Here is a 19,757-nt window from a genome sequence, read left to right as displayed (position 1 = left end):
ATATAGTCTATATTTGATGTGGGAGCCCCACAAGGAACTGTGCTGTCCCCCTTCCTGTTCACCATATACACCTCAGACTTTCAGTATGACTCTCAGATGACTCTGCGGTGGTATAGGGTGTATAAAGGATGGACAGTGGTAGCTGACTTTGTGAAGTGGGCCAGTGAGAACCACCTGCTTCTGAATGTGACCAAGACCAAGGAGATGGTGGTGGACTTCAGGAGGTAGAGGACAGCTCCACAACCACTGATGGAGCTGGAGGAGCACATAGAGATGGTGGAGGGTTACACATTCCTCGGTGTGAGGTTGAAACAACAGACTGGACTGGAAGGGTAACACCAGTGCTGTGTACAGGAAGGGGATGAGCAGGCTCTTCTTTCTGAGGAGGCTGCGATACTTTGATGTATGCAGCAAGATGCTGGAGTTATTTTACCAGTCTGTTGTGGCCAGAGCACTGTTCTTTGCATCGCTGTTCATGATTCGCACGTACAAACGAACTGACACACAGAGAGCTGGTGAACTGACGCTGAGAGACGAACTGACACACAGAGAGCAGGTGAACTGACGCTGAGAGACGAACTGACACACAGAGAGCAGGTGAACTGACGCTGAGAGATGAACTGACACACAGAGAGCAGGTGAACTGACGCTGAGGACATGAATCTCGTCCGCGCTGTCACTCACTCACTCTATGACCCGCGACGTGCACGTACTGCACTCAGGGAGGAGGTGAGTCACGTAGCGGGGCACAACGCACAACGATTCGGTGAACGAATCTTTTGAACGAATCATTTTAATGAACCGATTCAAGTGATTCAGTACACTCAAATGAACTGCAGAGCCCATCACTAGCCTATATTAACAATGTAGTCATTCTTATCAAAGTGTCTTGAATATTTATATCCATGTTATTTGCAGATAATTAATTAAGAATGTTTTTAGACCAATTAGGTGAAATTGGATCATTTCCCACGGCAAACCTGACGATCTCTCACGACACACTGGTTGGAAAAACACTGGTGTAAAGCACGACACGATGTCTCACTCCAAGGTTTTCTCAGAAGTTAAAAGAGTTAACAGACATGGTGTATGCATGAAGAAGTACACACACATCAGCACTGTGGTGCATGCACCACAGTGCTGATGTGTGTGTGTAGAGAGAGAGAGAGAGAGAGAGAGAGAGAGAGAGAGCGCGAGCAACAACGGCAGCCTAGGAAACATCAGAAACACTCTCCTTCTTCTTCTTCTTCTTCCAAATCCGCAACTCGGTGCAGACGGGAGAGAGAAAGGGAACGAACAAAAGCATTCTTTGCTTTCATTTTGAAAAGAAGAACGAAATAACAACACGCTGTTCAGGGAGACTGTGTGTCCTTCACTTTACAAACTCAAGAAGAGAGAGAGAGAGAGAGAGAGAGGACGGTTCATCATCTGTTCTGCACCAAGTGAAAGATTGCATGAATGTTGGACAAAAACAGGACAATGAGGATCGCGTGGCTGCTGCTTTCACTCAGTGAGTTCACTTTTTACTTTTATTAACTGCACGAAACAAACTTCAATCAATCACGGCACGACTTATATATATATTTGAATAGTTGACCAGTCCTTATCTTGGGCTATAGATTTGTGTTTTTGGATCAGCAGCATCAAGTGCTATAATCCAGCACAAAGGAGAATAATGTGACTCTTACTATGTAAAGTCATAATGTATACGCTATGGTTATAATGTTATTGTTTATTGTTTTGACAAAAGATGAGGAAACTTTGTCTTTGTCCTCACAGGGTTAGTTAAAACCACAACACAATAAACTCAGTAAATAATAATAATAATAATAATAATAAAAAAAATAGAGATAATGAAGATGGTTTCATTGTCAGTGGGGTTCACAAATGTCAGCATTTTGACCACTTAACAAAGAGCCCATCTGATTCCATCTATGTTGAAGTTTACAGTCTCATCATCACGTGAATGTAAACCTCTCATTATTCTGTCACATCAAAGTCCATAGAGAATGTCAACTTAGTGATGGAGGAAGCAGTGGATCAATACGTTGTGTATGCTGTGAATGTAAATGGAATGATTTTCTTTATGGACTTTGGTGAAGACGAGTTTGCATAGTGCAAAGTACATTTAAGTTTCCTGCTGCAAAATAAAGTTGCAAACAAACATCCATCCATCGTTTACCGATGTATCCTCCACATGAGAGTGAGCTGTGCTAATCTCAGCTGATTTTTACAAATGACTTCTGCTTTAGCCCATTGATCTTACTGCTCATCTCTATAATTCAGGATATTCCGTGTTTGTTGTTTATCCCCAGATAACATGTGCATACATTTCAATAGAGCTACTGCAAACCCTAACCCCCACTACACAATCTCTTAAAGTATTATAACATACGAGTCTTCATTAGACACAATTGCTGCATTGCATTTAAATGATGAAGAAGAAATCCATTCTTTGTTAGAGTGTAATCAAAGAACGTTCCTAAAAATGTAAAGTCATCTTTCATCTCAGGAGGCAGATCATTAAGAAGAACAATTTAAAAAATAACCATAACTATAGTCTTAATTTAACTGTAATTTGAACACTAGAACATGCACTTTCAACTGTATTTAATTTGACCCACGTTTCTGGTGTGTAGGAAACAGATACTTCTATTTTGTGAATGTGTATTATTTCTTGTATCATGGTGAATTGTCTTTCTACATTAAGCTTTGCAGATCTACATTTATATGAAGGGTTGTTTTAAGGGTGTGGATATGAATTTTTATTTTTGTAAATGCTTAGTTTTAGTTTGGTTTATTTTTCAAATAGTTTTAGTGTTCAGTTTTGTAATAAGGGGTATTAGCAATGGAACCTGCTAAGCATTTAATTCTTTTTCAAAATTTTACTTCCAATATGGACACATATAACCAATCCGAATATGTAAAACATATGACTGGGACTGTTTATAATCAAACCTAATAATAATAATAATTCCTTGTATTATCAAACTGTCTGATTCCACCTGTTTCTTCTCCTTTTTTGATCATTTTTCTTGCATAACTGTGTTACGCTTAATGTACTTCTCTGTGATTTTGCAAATTGTGTGCCTTCACGTTGCTGTTTTGTGCAAAGATTAGAATCATAATCACACATTTCTGTCATTTTTGCAGTACATGAATATGACATTTCTATACAGCGTAACCTCATAGGACTGACACGCCCTGTATCACATCCAGATGTAATGGATGTGTTTTCTAAGGCCATGCAAAGTTGGCATGTTGACGCTCAGAGGAACCTGAGTGTTTCATTATTGTTCGATGGTGATGAAGAGCTGATTGCCTTCTCCTGGACTGTAAACCTCCCACTCCCTCTCTCCCTGCATACCAGGCTGCACACACAAGTATCCATTAATTATGCCTGTGACTGGTACCATCATGGTCCTTGACTTTGCTCTTCTTCTCTGTGTTTTCATTCCTCAGCTCCTGTTATCTTTTCCTATACAGCATCATTTTGTGTGAACTCCCCTCATGCCTCAGCTCTGAGGTGTGTGTGTGTGTGTCCCTTGTAGATAGCTGCTGACACATGTTATGATTATAACAATTCTTGTTACTTGTTTAGAGTCTACTTGGTATGGACTAGTTACAGTTGGTCCCGTGTGTGATCGCGCTATTTCTTCATCTTTTGTTGTGGAGTTCAACCACACTGCTTCATCATTTTCTCTTCCTGGATTTGTAGTGGGCAGGACAGGATGCCACACACAATAACTTGGAAACACCACACCCATGGTTGCTGCCTATATCCAGTGTTCAACAATCACTGCCTGACTTCCCTGAAAGAAAACAATAGTCTCACCCCCATGCTGTTTTCTTGCCTCCACACACCTAAATCACATCCACATATATCCACTGATGATCAGCATATGTGTTTAGATGATCTTTAGGGGACAAGCACTTTACGCAGGAGTATAAATTGGGCTTAAGGACAGCTTTTTCACTCCCACCTCCCGGCCCCAGACAACGCAGCTGCTGCTGATGAGCTGTTGCCTGCCTGGTGTAGAGTGATAAATCAGTGAAAGTGCAGCGTGATAAATCTGCAAAAAATTCATCACAAAAAATTTGAAAATCAAGGATGTACACCACCGGGCCAAGCTCAACCCATATCCAAAATCTTAGGTCGATCTAACTAACGGTCAGTGAGATATGCCTGTCACAGACACACAGACAGACAGACACAACTTACTTTATAGTAAGAAGATGTACTAACTGTTCTATTCTGTTGCAATGTACACCTGCTAACATGGTATGGAATGTATAAAATCACAAGACACAGGCTGTGCTGACGAGGAGAGCGAGAGCAGCTCCTGATGCAAGCATCACATACCACCTGAGAATTATCCCTATCTTTGTAGCTTTATTATTAATTAGCAAATTAATTTATTTATTATGCTAAAAACACATTTTGGGCTTTATCTTCCAGACTGATGGAGATATTGCCTTCAAATGTACAATGATTCATGTAACAACTATCTACAAGTACAATCATTATTACTTTGGCTATGATTGGTAATAGTTACATAATAAGTTAACTGGTTAACTTATTAGTGAACACAGAAAAATTTATTTAGCACTTATTCATAATATTTATTAGATTATAATATACATTTATTAATTATCATATAAAAATAGTTAAGCCTCCATTTTTTTATTAATGCATTGAATGGAAAGTTTGAACATATTGTAGCTTTTTCATGAAATGTAATAAACATAGTGTATGCTTTTTCATGACATTTGGACACTTTGAAGATATGGCAGGTGTGGTTAGCATTTTAATATTCATAATATTTAACAAGGTATAATAGGTTAACTAGTTTTATTAAAAACTAGAGAGAAATTTATGAGTTCAGGTATTCTGTGTTCAATATGGAGTTTATATGGATACTTTGAACATGTATAAAGTGTAGTCAGCATTATATCATAATATTTAACAGTTATTTTGTTGAATTTATTAATAATTAATTAAAACAGTTAGTGGCAGGTGCAAGTGCGTATACTTTGGGTATATTGGAAAGTTGAGGATTGGACAAGTTCGCGGATATACCCCTTGCTGTCGGCCCGCGACAGCGTAGGCTAGTTAATTGGAATATACATGTGCATAATTAATACTATAGTCAAACCATTTACTGGGTGAAGTAAAAACGTAAAACTCACCACTTTAAAGTCTGTTGATCCATAAAGTGCAGCACCACAATCACTGTAAAAGGCCTGTCAGACACCCTGTAGCTGCGCTTATCAGGTCTTCTGCAATTTCAGACCGATATGCCTGGGGAGACACGTACAAGACAAGTAATGTTAAAAAAATGTGGTAGCTGTACGATGCCATGTGGAGAACATAAACACTCCATGCAGAAAGGCCCTCGCTCGGACTGGGGCGAGAAGTAGTCTTTTTGCTGCGAGGCAACAGCTACGCTGCACCCTGCCATTCTCCACCACGTTGTGAGGAAACGTCTCTGTCATTTACAGTTCACATCCATCTACCCTACAGCTAAGTGCTCCAATTTGGCCAGTTTAGGCTTGATGTAGATTTGATTGTTGCCTCCACTCAGGTCCATATTGAAAATGTTTGCATGGAAATAACCATTTGCACAGTTTACAAATTCTCTAAGCTCATTCTGTGAGCAGCTTTTTCTAATGAAGCAAAAAAAAGCAAAACATTTATATATAAACAAAGTGCAGTATTACACTTTCTCAGTCACGTCAATACATTTCCAGAATAATGTTCAATATTTGCAAAGATGTTCACCCATCACCACAATTGGCTCTTGCTGACCTGATTTGTCACCGATACAATTGTGTTTTTACCTCACCCACACCATTAAAGCTCACATAGAGTGGTCCTGTTGCACATATATGTTAGTTATGGAGGTCTACTTACATACATTAACTTGTTTTTATGGTCAAAAACCTCCTAGTTGCAGTAAGCGAGCCGATAGAAATCCTCTTTTCTGACGCTGTTCCCCAGCCGCGATATTTCAGACTCAACTCTCACCCCAGCTTCCCAACTGTCTTGTGATTGGCCAATACCCGGAAGTGACATTTTCAGCACACGCGCTCTCAGAAGCACAGCTCCCCCCTCTGGAACGGTGGATGCACTGCTACTCATTATCAAAACATTGTTTTAACAGTGTTTAAAAATAGCTTCTTCACGACTCCCCGCCTCAGTCCCTTTGACGACCTTTGACCCGGAGTCAGACCCAGAGTCAGAAGACACTGTCGCTCGTGAAACACCTCCACAACGGACGTTATTCTTCTTCTTCTGCGGTTCAATGTACGCAACCGGATGTGCCCGGACTAGTGCCCGGAGCAGGAGAATCTGCTGTTCAGGAGAACCGCTGTTTACGTAACCGGACCGGGTTTTTTCAGAGATCTCGCTGAGCCTGAGATTACAATAAAACACAGCTGTGTTCTCCTTCATTAGTGAAAGCCAAGATTCACCTGAGCAATATATCAATTCAGGACAAAACTCATGAATGTGTAGAATAAAATGCTTGACAGTATGACAACTGGTTTAACCATGTAATGACTTACACAATGCGTTAATGATGTGAACATTTTAATTTGATTCTGAGATATGTTAAAAAAAAAATGAATCTATCAATCAGATATTGGGCTAATCTGTCATGTTTTTCCTCTGCAGGCTCCCTGTTTCACAGCATCTGTTCAGATTCCATTACTCAGAGTCCAGCAGTTGTCAGCACATCTAAAACTCAGCAAATTGTGGCAACAAACAAAGGTGATATAATACAATCATATACAACTACTAAAGTTAGCACGGGAATAATCACCACAACTGCAGTGCCCACCAAGGATGTCCAAACACAACCCCAATCATCCCTTACAAACAACCCATCAACGACAACGACTCATCAAAACAAGAATATTACCTTTAGCACCCCCAACACTAAAATCCGAGGTACAACAGCTGCAGCAGCTACAGCAGCTACAACAGCTACAACAGCTACAGCAGCAACAACAGCTACAGCAGCTGCAGCCACAACAGCTGCAGCTACAACAGCTGCAGCAGCTACAAGAGCTACAGCAGCTACAACAGCTACAGCAGCTGCAGCCACAACAGCTGCAGCTACAATAGCTACAACAGCTACAACAGCTACAACAGCTACAGCAGCTACAGCAGCTACAACAACTGTTGGAAGAGCCACAACAACTGGCAGTGGTGACTTGTTACAGACAAAGATCTCAACATATGTCTCAAGACAACAAACCGCAACTCGACCCACCACTGCTTCTGAGATCAGCAAAGGAGGTATGTTTTCCTGTCAATTCCCTATTCCCAATAGCATAATTAACTCACTGGTAAGCGTGAAAGGGTCTCTGTGATTGAGGTTTGAAGGTAGTTCACTTCATGGAAGTATATTTCAATTCAGATGTTTTTGTTGTATTGCAACTTTAAATTAAACATAGAAACACACACTACTCTCCTGTGAAGTACAGCTGAACCAATGTAAAGGGCGATTTATTGTGTGTAAACTCATACTTTTGTGGTGCTGGTCTTTTTTTTTCACTCACAGTGAGGACTGTGATAATGACAGTTGTACCATTCATTCACTTCCAGTAAATATGTATGAATGTGTGAGTGAATGTGAATGGGTGACTGGCCAAACTGTAGGGTAAAGCAGCTTTGAGTGGTCATCAAGACTAGAAAAGCACTATATGAATACCAGTGATAGGAGTAACGATATTAGAGATATTATTAACGGTAAGTAGTCTAATTAATTACTGTTTCTATCATGAAAACGCTGTTACTGCCAAAAAAAGTGATGCAAATCACTGGTATTCAGGTTAGACTCGCTTTGTCCCACAGCAACATTATAATAGTTTAGATTTGTGTTCATATATTTCTATCAGTAATTTGTCGCATTAAGTGTCCATTTCATTATAATATTAAGATTTATCATTTAAAATGTACTTGAAAGTAACGCAAAAGTTACTTTCCCGAGTAACTTGTTTGTACCGCAGTAACAAATTCAGTTACTTTTTGGGAGAAGTAATGAGTAACTGTTTAATTTAAGTAACATTTCCAACACTGATGAATACAGGCCATTTACAGCTGTCAGTGTTGTTGCATGATTATCTGGGGACATCATATGTATTGTTGTTGTGTTATTTCTGTTTGAGATACAGAAACAACTCTGACTGTGACAAGTAATGGACAGGGATCATCAGGGGCCACACAGCCAGCTGGGAAGCCAGAGACCAGCAACACCCTCCCCACTCTGACCACAAGAGGGTCTCTTGCACCTGAAAACACAAACACAAGTGGAACCACATCCCAGCAAACCACCACCTTCATGGACACTACCACAGAGTATCAGCAAAACAGATATCAGGTGAGACAGGGCTTTTCATGAAGGATTCTGGGGCCTAATTAAAGTTTCCCTTTATAAATCACAATGACCTCGCAAATGGTTTTAATAATAACAGATTAACATTCTTGATCGGGAGTGACTGGACAATCCTAGCAAACAGAGAGCAACAGAGAGAGGAAGTTCACAGAATCAGAAATCAAGGTGCAAGGTGATTTGTACAGCGTCTAATGGCAAAAAAGACATTTAGAGTGACAGACTGCGGCAAATACTGTAAATCCTGAAGATCTAAAGACTTAAGATCCACTCCTCTACGCACTGAGGGTTGGGGAAATCATTTCAAGTGAATAGTTTGAGGGGAGAAACATTGTAAGAGGGTTGTTTGTCAAATTGGATTTGTGCAAAGAGTAATCACTCTAGTCTAGGAGCCTGTTTGTGTGCATGCTGATGCTGATCCAGTGTGGCACAGCGATCTAACAGGACAGCATGTAGAAGTCGGAACTGGCTCACAATCCTGGGGCCTCGTGTACAAAGGTTGCGTACGCACAAAAACGTGGCGTACGTCCTTTTCCACGCTCACGTTCAGATTTATGAAACGTGAAATGACCGTGGAAATGTGAGGTGTCCACGCCAACTTCATGGCTGGCGTACGCCCGTTTCTACAGCTATTGTTCCTTTGGCGACACTTAGTGGTGATGATGGGAAACTGTTAATAATGTGAAAACAAGTGGTCGTCAGAGTGATGTGCACATCAGAGACACACTTGCAAACACCTTGCAAATGGTGCAATCCGACGTGAGCGAGTATGAAGTCAAGACTGCAGGCAGACCATTCCATCCTCTTCTCTCAAATTCTGGAGGTAATCTCTGAAAATCTTGTTTCTTCAGATTTCAATCATCTAATCCAATAAACAACACCAAACACGACTCAATAGCAGAATAAGCTGTTTGGCGTTGGCAGAGAAAATTTGGCAACTCTGCTACTCAACCTACAGATGTATACTCTGCTACATATACTGTATATGTGGATGTTTTTGTGTGGGAGAGTGAGTTTATCACAAGCCTCAGTTTCCAGTAAGAAGACTAACAGCAAGATTAAAACGTTTTTTTTGAGGACGTGGGTCCGTGTCATTGATGGTGCACTGTGGCCACACAATCAGGACTATGTGTACAACCATCAACATATTTCAGAAAAGTCACATTTTATGGCCCATTGGTGCTTTGGACTGACTTGTTTCTTTTTTGTTATTTCTCTTACAGTATTCTCTAAACAACAAACAGGAGGTAAGGGTTTCCATTTTGATTTGAGTTTATGTTTACATAAACAGTACCTGTATAAAGTGCTCAGGTTTATCAAGCCTCTGTATTGGCCTGTCTACGTCGATGTTGATTTAATAACATTTCATCAGCACATGTATGACTTTTATATCAGTTCCATGCCCGGACTTTTGATGATCCTCCCTCAAGCTGGTTCAGGTGTAGAATTAAACTTGGCACATTTGTTTTTGTTTATTAATGCTTGGTCAGGGACTATCTAAGCAACATTTTTTACAAATTTACAGGAGTTCTCTTTGCCTAAATACCAGACCAATATTAACACTGTCTTATCTCCCTCCTTGTCCAAAGTCGTTTAAGCCAAATAATGATCTATTTTGTAAGTAAATCCTAAGTATAGTATATATTACTTGTTAGACTAATTGTGAGGGAAAACACCTTTGTAACAGAAGCATCCACTCAGATAGAATCTGCCGTTATCTATGAAGGATAACTGCTTATGTTTGTGAACAGACTGTTTTTCTTCGTGGCTTTGGTGAATTTCTTTTATCACTAAATTTTGCATATCATATAAGCAGTGTGTGTATAGCTCAAAACAATCAGCATCAAGTTTATCACATGATCAGAATTTGTAGTTTCAAAATTAAATATTAAAAGGTAGGCAGAGTGTTTTTATTGTTGATTGCCTACAGTGCAAAGAGTCTAAATGGGAGTTGGACAAAAAAATACAAAAAAACACGTATATGCAGTTTCAGAGATGAAGAGATTGCTTTGAGGCACATGTCACATCAGCAAGTGTATCTGCAAATTAAACTCAACAAGCAGCTACAACAAAGGGCAACTGATAAAGTATCAGGACTGCCTTGAACCACTCTGAACACTTTTTTATGACCTCTTAAATGAACAAGACATTTTCTCCCAGACAACTGTTGCTCAATAGACTTTCAGTGAGTCTAGCGATCCTGTCTGCTGCAGCTTTGAGTGTCACTGTCGTGAGAATGACACGTTGCTTCGTGTCTGTTTAACAAGAAGTTAAACCATATTGTCAACATCAGTGAACTGTGGGTAGTTTTATTGACTTTCTTTGGTCAAAGTCAAAATTCACCAGAGAGCAATACATCAATATGACTCATGACATTAAAAATTAGAAAATTAGAAGAAAAGATTCAAACATTTTGTGTGTGATGACTTGACACACTGAACTAGATTTTATAACACGGAAAGTCAGTATACAACTTTTTGATCCAAATACGCAGTAATGATGTAGGAAACAGCAGATAACTGAATAGAGTCATTTGTAGTCATCATTTTCTAAAGTACCTGTCACCCCATGTGGGTTCTTTGGGTAGATATTGCACACAGACTGCAGCAACATTATAGTAAGAATTGAAGTCAGCTGAAAAGGATTTTGGTCACTGGGTGGAGAAGATATCATTTCCACACCTATTTCATTTACCCACACTGTTAGAGTGCAGTAGCAGCTGTGCATTTAGGCTATGTACTATAGCATTGATGGAATTAATATGTAGATTTTTACAGATGTGTAATTATACCTTCAGACGGGGAAAAACGAGGTGTTCATGGACATGTGCCAGCGACTGATGGCAAATTTGCAAGATGGAAACTGTACACTGCTATGGAGACACCAAAAAGGAAAAGTACATATTGAAAGTGTGGAGATAATTGGCAAAGGTAAAGCACCCTTCCCCATCGCTGAAGTCATTTTTTGTCATTAGAGATTTGGTTAAAAGACAAATTATTTGAAATTTTTCTTGCAGTGAAACCCAGCGTCGCAACCCAGTATTATGAGGAACGCTCCAAGGTAAGGACTACATATGTCATATTTTGCATTTTAATTAATTTGCACGTTAAAAGCAGCATACTAAAGCTTAGTTCATGCTACATAACTTTCAGTGAGATGTCAGATTGCCAGATCCAGCAAATCCCAGACCCTTATAGGGTGATGGGGTCCAAAACCTCACGGAGAAATAGAACAAACCATCATCAGAGAGAATAAAAAGACATGACAGAAATTACAGACAGCACTGGTACAATAATCATTCAGTAGTTGACCAGTTGACATGAAACTAACCTGGTTCAGGCATGATTTTGTTAATTGTGAAGAGATATCAGTCAGAATGTGCGACTCCTAGTCATTGGTCATTAAGTGTGACTGCAAAGATTCATCTAAAAACATGTTCTTGTGTTTTCTTCTCAAAGACGCCAACAGATAACAAAACCCTAATAGCCATCCTGGCCTCCTGTGGAGCTCTGCTCATCATGATCGTCATCCTTGCCGTTTGTGCCTCACACCACCGCAGGCCATACAATGAGAATCAGGTTGGTGTTTTTACACTACAACGTGACAGAGAAGACCATCACATTTTTGCGGTTCTTTCTTTTTGAGGTTTCCCCTTGTAGCAGCTGGTCACCCAACACCTCCATACCTGTTTCCAGAAGTCATTGAGGAACTGGACTTTTAATTTACTTACATGTGCATCTCAATAAATTAGTATATCGTGGAAAAGTTCATTTATTTCAGTAATTCAACTCAAATAGTGAACCTTGTGTATTATATACATTCAGTACACACAGACTGAAGTAGTTAAAGTCTTTGGTTCTTTTAATTGTGATGATTGTGGCTCAATTAATTGGTCTTATGACCAAGTTTGTTTTTTTGAGATACCAAATTTTGGGTTCTTGTTAAATGTGAGCCAAAATCATCACAATTAAAAGAACCAAAACTTCAACTACTTCAGTCTGTGTTTATTGAATTTATTTAATACAGGGTTTCACTATTTGAGTTGAATTACTTAAATAAATGAACTTTTCCACACTATTGTAATCTATATTCAAGAAATTCAGTTGCTACTATTGGAGAACTTTGACCTGGAGGAATAAGAGTCTACAAAGACATTGTCAAACTTGGTTCAGAGGCATTCGTTAAAGGAGAGAAAGTCACAAAGAATGTGGTTATTTCTTCACTTTATTGCCTTCACAATTTAAATTTGTTTAATACTTTGGTTTATAAGCACATTTATAACTAGCAATCATTGATAATAGTACACTGACACCATATAAAGATGGACAACAGCTCCGCAGTGTTGGCTGCAGTGTAGATCATCACCAAATGGTGAAGCATCACCATGTTTTCACCATGTAAGCATTAGGACTACTGATTATTAACCCTTTAAGCTCAAGAGAACCTCTTAGTAAGCACAGTGCGAAATAATGCACTTATCACGAAATTAGAATGTTTCACGTCTACTTAAACAGCAGAACCTGGGCTACAAGATTATACTTATCCAATTATCCAATAATGATTGAAACGACATCACAATATTGACCTTAAAAAGCTGTAATGGCTAACCCTAAAACTTAAAGCCACTGAGGGGCTGCTATATGGGCTAATAACAAACAAATATTAAAGTGGCTAACGATTTAGCTGACACGCCCAATGTGCCGTTATGCCGATCCTGTAGTGATTCGAAATAACAGTCCAAATTTGTCTTCTGCTGATTGATGTTGTTTTATTTTATCAGCCATGCAACAATCACAATCATATAGTGTCCATTGACTTCCAAACATTTCCAATAACAGGAGGCCAGCGAATCGTTGCATTCGACAGCGGTCAAAACTATTTGTGCTCCTCCAACTAAGCAGCACCAGTGCAGTTACCCGTCTAAAGTCTCCTAGATAAATAACATGTGATCCCCAACACAACAGTGGCACCTAGTGGACGATTTGCGTCCAACACACCACACACGAAAATGGCTCTTACAAAAGCAAAGGTTTTAACCATGTCCCCAATGTTTGTTGGGAGGTTTGTTCGATAAAATTTTGAATTATTCTCTCAAGGTTGATGACTTGAAAATGATTAAGACTGTCATTTGCTGCACTATTTAGGAAAATCTGAGAAGAATGTAATTTGCATAATAATTTGGAACACGGTGTATTTACTTTGGGCATGTCATTTTCGAGCGGGGACTCCAAAAAGAGGGTCAGGGAAGAAGAGGTTAAAGGGCATTTGCTAGTCCTCCTATACATCATCTTGTGCTCTTACTATTATGTTATTGGACCTTCAGTCTCCCATAGGGACGACATCACTGACCACACAAGGACAAATGTTTAACCTATGCATCCACTTTATGGTCAACCGGAGATCAAAGAAGGCAACGTTCAGGTACGGCCTGTAGGCTACCGTTGTAAAAACTTAATTATAGTCGCATTGTGAACCTAGTTATAGTGTATGTGGACCCAAACGTATAGTGCATCATAAAGGACCTTTCTGCATGGAGTTTGCATGTCCTCCACGTCTGTTCACGCCTCGAAATTTCAGACCGATACGCCCTGGCTAGTTCTGGGGCTTTGGAGAGCCTCCTTTCGGTGCTCAAAAATATTCAAATAGACCTTGTGCTTACAGAGATATACCCATTTAATTATGGCTATGAAATGTTCTAGCAGAGATCTAAAAAATAGGACTAGGGTTTAAAGTGTTAAAGGGATAGTAGCGCTGAGAATTAGAATAAGACAGCCAGGTGATGTTTAAGTGACAGCAAGTCCTGGTCCCTGATGCCGACAGCAGGCAGAGGGTGTGCACAGAAAAGTCAATGAGTAAGTATCAGTACCTCATACATCAACAATTTTAAAAAAACCCAGCTATCATTTTAATTTCAAACAATGCAATTGTTTAAAGGTATTTGAATAGTTATACACGACCATTGACAATGAAAGCTGGTCTAGTGACCCTCAAATCCTCTGCACAACTGACATGACTCTGATTTACAGTTTAAAATGATATTCCATTTCTCACTTATATACATTAACCCTTAACATAGTTTAAAGTAAAACTTTGTTGGTTTCAAGTTAGAGGCTTTTAAAACTGTCATTTCAATATAAAAGGAGACAATTGAAATGCCAAATAGCTAATACAGTCTGGGCAATAAATCATATTAGAGATTACCTGGGGTGTCAAACATGAATGCACAGTTTTTCAAGATTTGTCCTCTTAATCTCTGCAGCAACATCTTACAGAGGAGCTGCACACTGTGGAGAATGGTTACCATGACAACCCTACGCTGGAGGTGATGGAGGTTCAGCCAGAGATGCAGGAGAAGAAGGTTGCTCTAAACGGAGAGTTCAGCGACAGCTGGATTGTACCCATCGACAATCTGATCAAAGAGGACATAGCTGATGAGGAGGACACACATCTGTAGACTGACAGAGGCAAAGAAGGGAAGGAGAGGGTGATATGACCTGGCACAGGGAGTATGTCCCTTAAGCTACAGAGGACCCTCCTACATTTACCTGCATTAAGTAGAGTCACCAAGCTACCATATTAATGTAGCATTTTGTACATTCACTATCCTCCAGAATACAACTTTCCTGTGCACTTTTTTTGTTACTCAGCAAATCCAGAGCTACAGTCTTACACTGCCAAAGGGATGCTATGTGTTCCTGCACTGATCTAATAAAATCAAATAAAACCCTAATCGTTGTATTCTACATTAGCTTCTGCATGTGTGGAAGCGCAAACATGGCATACGTATAGTGTAGCATACAGAAGCTATCCAGCTCAGGATAACCCAATAGTCCTGGTGACTTACTTGGTCTGGGCTATAACTTGACTGTTGTAGCGGTTCTACTTTTACTTCATTGAGAAAATACAAGAATAAAGACCGAGTTTATGATACTACAACAAATTGTGACTACTTGATATAGTCTAAAATATCACTAAATGCCCTTTCTGGGTAGAAAACAGACATGTAACATAAATCCAGACCAATAAACCATGGTCTTATCTCTCCTCTCTAATCCAAAGATTGAGCTTCCTTTCCAAGTCAATCCAGGACAATACAATCAATACAGTGTCCTTGTATTGATTCTAAAAAATACAACAGCTCATCATTACTCACTGTATCTATCGCTGGACTCAAGAGAAGCTTATCATCTTGTAAACGTACAGTATAAAGGACATCCTAGTGTTCAAATTGCATATTTATATAGAAGGTTTAGCTTTTCCCGTGATACTCGTGTATTTGTTTCTTAACACACAGAAAAGGCCTTCAGGAAGCAGTAAAAAAAAAAAAAACTTCTAAAGTTAAGGAAAATGATTTCATGTTATGATAGCCTGGTCCCTTGTTAAACAGCTGAAGTTATTTTAGTGATGCCAAAGCTGCTAAATGTATACTCGGGTTTTAATCATGAGGAATTATCCAACACCACATATGTTTTATTGGGCTAATAATAGATTTTTTTTAACCCAAAGTACTTTTACAGTATTTGATTGTGGCTTATTTGCTGCTAACGGCAAACAGCAGGAGTCTGACACACTGAAGCTCATCTGCAAATAAAAAAAGCATCTTTCCACTTGGTTCAGTTTTCTTATTCTACAGTACATGGTCACTGGAGGGCAAACACACCACTGAGGGAGCAGTTTAAAAAAAAACCTGAACAAAATACAGTCTTTATTCATTATATACATTACATACAATACAATACTACAAGGCTTTCTACAAATTCACTGAATGGTAGTACAAGCTTAAAAACTGAGTGCCACTCAGGAGTCAGGATTGGGACAAAAATAGAAAATTATACAAAATGACTAATTCATACAGTAAAGTTTGGTGTGGAGGAGCTTTACCATAAACAGTCAATAGTACCATTGGAAGTTGTTAAAAGTATATTTTCCCAAACAGTGTTCTTGCACAAAAAGGCTGATCAAGTACAGTCGTATGCAAAAGTTTGGGCATCACTGTAAATGTTCACGATTTTCCTTTATAAATCATTGGTCGTTTGAATAAGACATTTCAGTTAAATATATCATATAGGAGACAAACACAGTGATATTTGAGAAGTGAAATAAAGTTTATATAATTTACAGAAAGTGTGCAAGAATTATTTCAACAAAATTAGGCATGTGCATAAGTTTAGGTAAAAGAAACATTTTGTGCATCCTCCTTTTGCAGAAATAACAGCCTCTAAACGCTTCCTATAGCTTCTAATTAGAGTCTGGATTCTGGCAGAAGGTGTTTTGGACCATTCTTCTTTACAAAACATCTCCAGTTCAGTCAGGTTTGATGGTTTCCGAGCATGGACAGTCCGCTTTAAATCACACCACAAATGTTCAATAATATTCAGGTCTGGGGACTGAGATGGTCATTCCAGAACGTTGTATTTGTTCCTCTGCATGAACGCCTTAGTAGATTTTGAGCAGTGTTTAGGGTCGTTGTCTTGTTGAAAGATCCAGCCCCGACACAACTTCAACTTTGTCACTGATTCCTGGACATTGTTCTCCAGAATCTGATGATATTGAGTGGAATCAATGCGACCCTCAACTTTAACAAGATTCCCAGTCCCTGCACTGGCCACACAGCTCCACAGCATGATGGAACCATCACCAAATGTTACTGTAGGCTTTTTCTGCATTACTCTTCCATACAGCATCTCCTTGTGTAACGTGCGCTGAATAGTTGAACGATGCACAGTGACACCATCTGCAGCAAGATGATGTTGTAGGTCTTTGGAGCTGGTCTGTGGGTTGACTGTGACTGTTCTCACCATCCTTCACCTCTGTTTATCTGAGATTTTTCTTGGTCTGCCACTTCAGGCCTTAACTAGAACTGTTCCTGTGGTCTTCACATTCCTCACAATGTTCCTCACAGTTGAAACTGAGAGCTTAAATATCTGAGATATCTTTCTGTATCCTTCCCCTAAACCATGATGTTGAACAATCATTGTTTTCAGGTCATTTAAGAGTTGTTTTGAGGCTCCCATGTTGCCACTCTTCAGAGAAGATGCAAAGAGGAGAAACACTTATGATTGGATTCACCTGTGTATGGAGGTCAAGGGTCACTGAGGTTACCAAACCAATTTTGAGTTCCAATAATTAGTGCTAAATATATTGAAATCAATAAAATGACTAATGCCTAAATTTATGCACATGCCTAATTTTGTTTAAATAATTCTTGCTCATTTTCTGTAAATCATATAAACTTTATTTCACGTTTTAAATATCACTGTGTTTGTCTCCTATATGATATATTTGACTGATATTTCTTATCCAAACAACCAATGAGTTATAAAGGAAAATCATGAACATTTACAGTGGTGCACAAACTTTTGCATACCACTGTATGATGAGCCAAATAAATGTCTGCATACCATCAATTATCCCTCACATTTACTTTACATTTTCTGAGATATATACATCTTTTTCAAATCTGGGGTCTTTTTTATTAAAAAATAAATCTAATCTCTTAACTGGAGAAGCAAATCATCATTTATAAGTTATATTAATTTTGATGTTTTATCTCTTTATGCTAGCAGGTCACTTCAGTTAGTTCTTTTTGACACAACCACCTCATCTTAAAGTGATGATGATACAACATGATAAACTTTGTAAATTCCCAAAATTCAAAAGTCCCAGCTCACAGGTGGTTCTGTACTGGACTGTTCTACAATACCTCCTGAAGTATTTGAACAGTGAGGACAATCCCTTGATTTTGCTTGTATACAGCTTGTATTCCTATGTAATTAATTAATTAATTAATTACATTGAGGAACAACTTAAAAAAAAACTAATTTTAAAAGAAACACACAATCTTTGGGTGAGCAAAATTAGAGGAACAGAGGGACTTGCATTATTCTTTTGTGATGACTGTCCAGGCCTTTTCAGTTGATGGTTTTGTTTTGAGGTTGCAATCTCCTGTTTAGCAGCTACAAATGCTCGCTAAATAAGGTTGTCTTGCTGTACGATAAAGGATCTCTCATCAAAATGTTTGTGTAGACCTCTGGTTGGGAGGTGAAGATCCATTGTTTCTCCACACTTTAAATTCTCCATCACTTTGCCAAAATGTAGAGAGACAGGGTTCTGGGACAAAGATTTATGGACTAATGTAAACCTTTTTAAGGTTAATTAACCTTTCTCAAATTCCAATCTGGCCATCCTATTCTTATTGCATTATTCCTCTATATTAATCTTTTGATGTTGAACCAAAAATGTTTTAATTGTACAGTAACACTAAAAGAATACGCCTCACTGATCACAAGCACTTTGAATGCGACTGTGTGTGTTGGCAAGACCCACAAGCTGCTGGTAAGTCAAACTCATGTTTAGGCTGCAGTCGACTCACCATTTACATTCCCACATGTTGATGACAATGGGAAAAGTACAATTGCAGATGTGCAATGCCATTTTGAAAAATCATTCATTTTGTTTTTGGTTCATTTTTTAGACGGTAAATTGTCATTTACCTTATTGAGCCATAAGCAAGACAAAGACACTCGCTCAGAAAAAAAATATTGTTACCTTTCATGGCTTTCCATTTTGTACACCGAGGATGTTTTATGTTTAACAAAATAAATGTAATCATTTTGAAACATATGGTTTTTTTTTCAATGATTAGAAGGGATTTGTCTTTCAGAAAGTTAACATGAGGCACATTGACTGGAGATATAGGGTATAGCAGCGTTTTCCAAATCACTGTCCATGGCAAACTGTACGGGGGTTTGTAAAAAGGTTTCAGAGACTCCAGTTTGAAGGGAGGTGTAAATGTTGGCCCTATGATTGACTGGTGATCTGGGCTCTAGCTCCACGAAGCCCCTCGGCAGATTAGTATTTGAAAATTCAATTATGTTACTCGTGCTGAAAAACAATTGTGTTCAAGACTTACTACCACCAACTGCAGTCGACACCAAAATCATAGTACGATTGTATGACAGGAGGACCACATGTTTGGTGTAGTGGTAATCACCCTTGCCTTTGCAGCAAGAAAGACCTGGGTTGGAGCAAGGCTCTTTCTGCATGGAGTTTGCATGGTCTCATGATCTCCCTGTGTGTTTGTGGGTCAAAAAACATGCAATATGGGGATTAGGTAAATTGGTCACTCTAATTGACCGTAATTGTGAGAGTGAATGGTTGTTTGTCTCTATATGTGTGATGGACTGGTGAACTGTCCAGGGTGTGACCCCGCTTATCGCCCCTATGTCAGCTGAGATGGGCACAGCACCGCCCACCGCGACCCTCGTGGAGGATAAAGCGGTAGATAATGGATAATGGATGTGTACTTCAAGATAAGCATGGTCAGATTTCTGTGTATGTAAATTAGATGGTCGCTAT

The 19,757-nt window shown here is 39.0% G+C and overlaps 1 protein-coding gene across 3 annotated transcripts; it reads left to right on the top strand.

The window, feature by feature from the left end:
* The first annotated feature begins 1,201 nt into the window (after nt 1–1,201).
* Nucleotides 1,202–15,942, top strand: LOC310941981 (uncharacterized protein). Of its 3 annotated transcripts, XM_083907250.1 has the most exons (9): nt 1,202–1,510; nt 6,677–6,952; nt 7,046–7,303; nt 8,176–8,387; nt 9,623–9,646; nt 11,197–11,329; nt 11,416–11,459; nt 11,858–11,977; nt 14,659–15,942. In XM_083907250.1, exons 1-9 carry the CDS (start codon nt 1,459–1,461, stop codon nt 14,851–14,853), a joined length of 1,314 nt encoding a protein of 437 aa, XP_083763376.1. In that variant the 5' UTR covers nt 1,202–1,458; the 3' UTR covers nt 14,854–15,942. The 3 variants fall into 3 exon arrangements, with proteins under 3 accessions (XP_083763376.1, XP_083763375.1, XP_083763374.1); XM_083907249.1 differs by having other exon boundaries at nt 6,677–7,303; nt 8,182–8,387; XM_083907248.1 differs by having other exon boundaries at nt 6,677–7,303.
* Nucleotides 15,943–19,757: the final 3,815 nt, after the last annotated feature.

The sequence above is a fragment of the Microchirus variegatus genome, assembly GCF_963457635.1.
Source record: "Microchirus variegatus genome assembly, chromosome: 20".
Classification (NCBI taxonomy): Eukaryota; Metazoa; Chordata; class Actinopteri; order Pleuronectiformes; family Soleidae; genus Microchirus; species Microchirus variegatus.
This window is presented reverse-complemented; position numbering and strand designations above follow the sequence as displayed.